The sequence below is a fragment of the Lygodium microphyllum genome, chromosome 27 (genome assembly GCF_053477565.2).
Source record: "Lygodium microphyllum isolate KBCC chromosome 27, Lygodium_microphyllum_v1.1.10, whole genome shotgun sequence".
Taxonomy (NCBI): domain Eukaryota; kingdom Viridiplantae; phylum Streptophyta; class Polypodiopsida; order Schizaeales; family Lygodiaceae; genus Lygodium; species Lygodium microphyllum.
In genome coordinates, this window is record NC_141161.1 from 24,775,613 (window position 1) to 24,781,892 (window position 6,280).

The window sequence follows — 6,280 nt, forward strand, 5'->3', positions numbered from 1 at the left end:
TTTCCACTCTCTTGAGAGCATTGGAAACTTTTAGTTTAGTGGTTGGGTTGAAATATAATCTATAAAGCAAATTTTTTAAAAATACTCATTGCATGCACAACAATGGCATAGATTATTCTGGCATGATGAATTTCTCTCTTGATTATATTGCTCGTCATTTGGGCTATCGTTTGGGTGGGACTGTCTCTCTAAAGAAAATGACTGAATAGTGGCTTTATTGCATATGTTCATGTGCCAGATGAGCTATAAAAGAAGCTTGATCCAAATCCTGAAAAATGTATTTTTATTGGATACTCTTTAGAGCAGAAAGGGTATCGTTGTCGTAACCCTATCTCATAGGTGAGTTCAAAGTGAGCAGGGATGTTATTTTTTATGGGATGAGTAGTTAGTATGGATCTATTGGTGATGCGTTGGATTATGATCATGATCATGATAGTTATTTGTAAAAAGAAAAGCATGGTACTATGTCTACAGTTAGCCCTTGGTCTAGGAGACTAAGGAGTAGCCCCACATTTTTTGGTGGATCTACAAGTATTGCAGGTAAAGACAAAGGAAAGAAGAAAGTGTTGGATGGTAATGATCCATCTACTAGTCATTTGGGATTTGATGGAGATTCCAATGGTTCAGAGAGTTTGGATGATAAGCTTGGTATACCTTCAGTCAAGACACCAGGTGTACAGAGAACACATGGTAATGTAAAGGCTCCATTAACTAATCCAGTGGTACACAGATCTAGCAAGGTCAGATGCCCTATTAAAAGATTTGGTTTGTGTGTTAAAGTCAATGATTGGAAACATGAACCCATGGCTTATATCTGTATTTTTCTTCCCCTTGTCATATGGAGAAATGTGAATATAGATGCTCTCATGCTTATGCCAATTGAGGTATTTTGGAAAAGTATTTCACACAATAGAGGCATAAGATTGCTGGCTGTTGATAAATTGAGATCTTGAAAGTTACATGGTGGGCCTTAATATCTCAAATGTTCACTATCATATGCTGGCAAGAAAAGTTTCCTTATTGCTTGAACTTGTTTAATTAAGACAACCTCAGTCTCAAATGCTTGCTGCCATGTGCGTGAGTATGTTCACCTGCTTTGGCAATAATTGGACACTGTTGAACTGGGATGTGGTTTTGGTTGCTTTCAAGGCAAAATATTTGACTGTCCTTTTCCACTCAACTGATTTTAAAATTGGAAAAAAATACACGTACATTTGAACAGACACCTAGGAAAAGTCAGCGAGCAGATTCTATGCACCTTGAAAGTATTCATTGAAACAGATTATTTGAAATCCTCTCGCATTGCAAGAACCAAGGCGAGCTTATTTCATTGCCAAGAAAGGAACCAAATCTATATACAATGTGGTTGATCAAGGTTATTCTCTCTTTTTTCTCATGGCCTCTGGTTGATTTGGATTGGGTCTGCGTTACAGGAAAATTTGGATAAATTTCAAGAGATTGTCAAAACATTTTGGACTCGTTCCTCCACTTGATCCACAGTTTATGGCTGATCTGAGTTTGCAGCATCCTTTGCTTAATGCCAGACATTTATCTTTTACAATCTATAACTGCAAAATAAAGGATCATGCTAATACTCTCTGGCATATGGTGAAACCCTTATCTTGGTGGTGGTAATTCCTGAAAAGTCAGCTTCCACTTAAATCAAGAATTTTCCTCTGCAGATGTCTGTTGGTTGTACTGCCCCTAGGAAAGTTCTTGCAAGGAGAGGGATTGCTGGTCCATCTTGATAGTGCTATAATGTGGCAATGGAAACAGCCCCCCATTCTATGGATTCCCTCTTCAGCCCGTGACTTTGCGACTCCAATTATAGACAGACTGCACTAAGGTGGGTCCATCTCAACACTTGCATCATATCATGCAGCAATTAGTCTTGCTTGGGTAAGGTGGGGTAAAGTCGGGCCTCTCTTTTTGTTTATGAAGAAGCTGAAAGTTAAACGAAAGTATTTACATCAGGCCTTCTGGCCAGCCAAAGAAAGTCCCAACAATCACCAGTTGAGCCAAAAGGCCACCAAAACACAGCACACAAATATCATGCAGGCGGCACAACAAGAGTGGAATGAACAATATGCAACCAAGGAGCAGCCACGTCAGGAACCTCTCTTTCAATCTCTATTCATCCCAATCCCTATTTGTTTCTAATAAAGCTGTCATAGAGCAAACTGACCAAGTAGCTTTAATGTGGAGACTAAGGTGAGGCTTCCCATGTGCCAATGCTGGCTTTGTTACACACATGATTGTTGTGGAGTGAAGGCCTACTTATCAAAAGAGTTGAGTATTTCTGTGGGTTGAGACTCGTTTTAAAGAACTTGTAGACTCGTGCTTGTGGGCTTCACCTCTGGAGTTTCTTTAATGTGTTGTTGCTGCTTTTGGAATGTGTTGTGCACAGATTGTCACCCACTTAGCAGCATCAGGAATTGAACTGCGCGTAGATTTTCAGATGATTTAAATTGGGTCCTCTTCCCACCACCACCACACACCCCCCCCCCCCCCTTCCCTGCATGGCCAAAAAAAAAGAAAAAGAAAAATCAAAAAACATCAGCTTTAACTTGACCCTTGTATGCAGAGTGATGCAGGGGAAGAACAGCTTTGCAGTGTGTATGTCCCAACCAACCACTTGTATATAGGGGACATTTTTCTGGTGAATTCAAAAGATGTCATTCGACCAAACCTTTCTGTGCGTGAAGGAATTGGTAACAAAGCTAGTTACTTTCTTTTGACTTATGTTTTCTTTGTGTTTTTTTTTAAATGCATGCATGCACGCATGTGTGATCGTGCCTTGTGTGATGGAGACACAAGAGTGCAACCCTGTGGGGTGCTTGGCCAGTGGCATTTTGTGAATGGCTCCGGTTGGAGTGTTTGAATGAATATGTTCATCACACCACTATTTGGGGGACTTGGACCTAGAGATTGGAATACCTACCCATCTAGAGGTTTTGGACTTGATGGGAAATAGGAATTGCCCACCATCAATGTATGGGCACCCATTGCCAAAGAAATCTTCTGGGAATCATCAAAATATAGAATCTCATTTCTTGGAACAAAGAGGGGATATGCTGATGTAGAAATAATCATTTTGCCCTCATCCATGGTAAAAACATTCTTAAAGAAGTGTCGTGTGTGCATGTGCACGTGTGTGTGTGTGTGTGTAGTACACATTAATGAGCTATTGAATAGTTGTTTTCAACAAAACCACATGCATGTGCATGTGTGGTTCTAATTTGGTTCTCTCTTGTGTAGAGATAGTGCTCTCAGGAGGTATGACAATGCCTCAAGAAATCTCTCCATTGAAGGGACGAAATCCACCACATGATAGGAACCATTTGAAGTGACATGCATGGTTTTGTTGCGTCTCACCTTCATATCTTCACTTGTAGGTCATATGTTGGCACTACCAAATGAACCCATTGTATATTAGAGAGGAAGCAATTTTACCTTAAAGACATGGGAAATAATTTTTCAAGGCTAGTTAAGAAGCCCATGGATTCCCATACATGTATAATAAGGTGCACACTAGTACCATTCAAAGTAGATGGTTGTCCTTAAAGACAAATTTATTCATGTATCACCATAAAAATCAATTTTTACCTCATCGTATATTTTGGTATGCATACCTTAAGTATCCAGGTTATATGAAGTGTTTGTGTGGTCTCAAAGGACAAAGCTACAATAAGAGCATGATCCACTTCATACCTTCGTAGCTTTTTCAATGTGTTACAAGTGTAGACATCTACTAATAGAGGGAGTTCATGTGTTGGTAATTGAGAATGAAGGCAATGCTTATAAGGATGAAATGATTGTGAATACTTATCATCATTAAGATATGTGTAAATCGTGGTCCATATCTAAGAAGTTTGGTACTATGAGGTGTGATTGCTATAGGGTTTTGTACTAAATTTACAATTTTCAATCCACATTGTGAGATTTTTAGTTATATTCCAACCAATTGAAGGGTTTTGTTATTCATGGTACATATCTAAGAGGTTTGGTATTAGGGGTGTGATGGCTATATGGTTTTGTACTAAATTCACAACTTTCAATCCACATTGTGAGATTTTTAGTTATATTCCAACTAGTTGAAGATTGTGGGTTTAGAGTGAGTTTTTTTTTTTTTTTTGGGGGGAGGGGGGGGGGGGGGGGGGGGGGGGGGGGGGGGATGGGGGGATGGGGGGATAATCTAGGTTAGGTGCGCGCGCACACACACACACACACAGCTAGTTAGTAGTTATATCTAATTACTATTTAGTTAATATTTAGCATTACTTAGAAATTACTAATAATTATTAGTTAAAATTATCAATTAGTAATAATTTTTAAATATATAATATATGTTAGTAATTACTTAGCACTAGTTAGTTACTATTAATTCATTAATGATTTGCTCGTGTATGATAGTTAATCATTAGTTATTATTAGTTATACAATATTTTGTTTTTATAATATACATTAGTTTATTAATATTATGATATATAATGTTCTATAGTTAGTTAGTTAATAAGATTCTAGACACAGAGCCTAGGGGGTCAATGGATTAGTAAGATGCAAGTAGCAAGGACCCTAATGTTAGAGAGAGAGAGAGAGAGAGAGTGTGTGTGTGTGTGTGTGTGTGTGGATTTTTTCATCGAAACGGAGGTCATTGGCATTCCTACATTTAGCCAAGAAAAAAAATACCCAATACCTCTCTCTCTCTCTCTCTCTCTAACATGCATTTAATGCTCTACTAACTCTAAGCAATTATATAAGGCTATCCTCTTCTATGACCCCCCACATTATCATGGAGGCAAGATCTAGAGAGAAGCCCCTCCCCCCCACCCCCATAGGCTGAGTATTCCCAATGTGTGTAGATCTCTCTCTCTCTCTCTCTCATGCACAAACATGCTCTCTTCCTCTCTACTCTCTTGTACACTCATATAGATTCTATGTGTGTGTGTGTGGATGTGATGTGCCTTGCATGACCCTCGTGTGATGTCCCTGTCGTGGATGGAGCTAGCGTGATGTTAGACGTGTCATGAGGACCTGACGCGACGTACCTGGCGTGATGTCAGAGACCTTTCGGGAGGGACCCGTCATAATGCTAGACCTGTCATGAGGCAGTATCCCTCTGGCGGACCTGTCGCGAGGCAGACACCTCTAGCGTGAGACAGACCTATCGTGAGCAGGAATGTACCTGGCAGTAGACCTGTCGTTAGCACTATAGTGATGTAGAGATGTACTAAATGCATTGACGTAGGCGTACTATATGCAATAATTGATGGGACCTAAAATGGGCCGACACTGGCTATGGCACTAGCCGGACCTCATGCACACAACAGACAACCCCACCATATGGCCTTGCAGGCCAGGAGCGTCTATAATACACTGATGTACAATAGATAGACTTAATTATGCGTTTGCAGCTAATACATAGTCTAACGGCCCTTTCCCCAAACTCCAACAAATGGAGTATCTCATACATATTAGTAATAGATACTATGAAGAACATACATAGGAGGCACCCACTCGGTTGATTGCCATGGCCCTACTGCAACTCTCCTATACCTCGGGGATTGGCCCCAAGATGCGTCGCTCCAACATAAAGTACACACGATACAAGCTTCACTCTTTCATTTTGAACATATTTTAGGAGATATCATGTGTCCTTACCAAATAATTTCCCAAGAAAATGATCGACTAGCCTACCACTTAGGTCGTCTCACACACTCAAGCATAGGTCATCATAACGAAAAATAGGTGCTATGCATCCAATTCTTTGTATTCTGATACCATGGTTGATATGCACATGTAAAAGTGAATGATCCTCAAGTGCTCAAACATAATTTTCAATAAAAAATGTGTCATGTACAATCAGGCTTTCCAATACTCATTTATTAACTCGTTGCGGCAATGTAAGAATAGTACTGAGACAACGCTCATGCTATTATCCTCTTAATTAAAACACAACGAACCCTATATCATGATATGCATCAGCAAAATCAGCAATAAACATCACCCAAATCGCATCATTCAAACACCCCACCCTTTACTTTTAGGTATTGCTTCCGTTGCATAGGTGTAGGGGTTCATTTTATCATGTTTTGATATATAAAAAGTGATAAATCACGAACTTTGACAAAGAGATATGGAAAACTTAGGCTAAACCTCATGCTTCACCACTACCATACATTCACAAACACTCATTATATTTTTTCTTATTTTTATGACGTATATTTCAAATTTTTTTTCTTTTTTAAATTTTTAGCATTTATTTATCAATAATCACTAT

At 39.3% G+C, this 6,280-nt stretch overlaps 1 protein-coding gene across 3 annotated transcripts in view; it reads left to right on the forward strand.

Moving 5' to 3' along the window:
- Positions 1-3,679, forward strand: part of LOC148012141 (protein LIKE COV 1-like) — a 50,634-nt gene extending 46,955 nt beyond the window's left edge. The window contains exons 6-7 of one of the 3 annotated variants that reach the window (XR_015689102.1): positions 1,683-1,846; positions 2,585-2,711. Coding sequence is in view for 2 of the 3 variants with exons in the window: in XM_087669502.1 (XP_087525628.1) it covers positions 2,585-2,711; positions 3,259-3,350 (219 nt within the window). In the remaining variant the exon portion in view is untranslated. Of the gene's footprint in view, positions 1-1,682; positions 1,847-2,584; positions 2,712-3,258 lie in introns of those variants that run through there. The other 2 variants (XM_087669503.1, XM_087669502.1) reach the window with 2 other exon arrangements.
- The last annotated feature ends 2,601 nt before the right edge of the window (positions 3,680-6,280 follow it).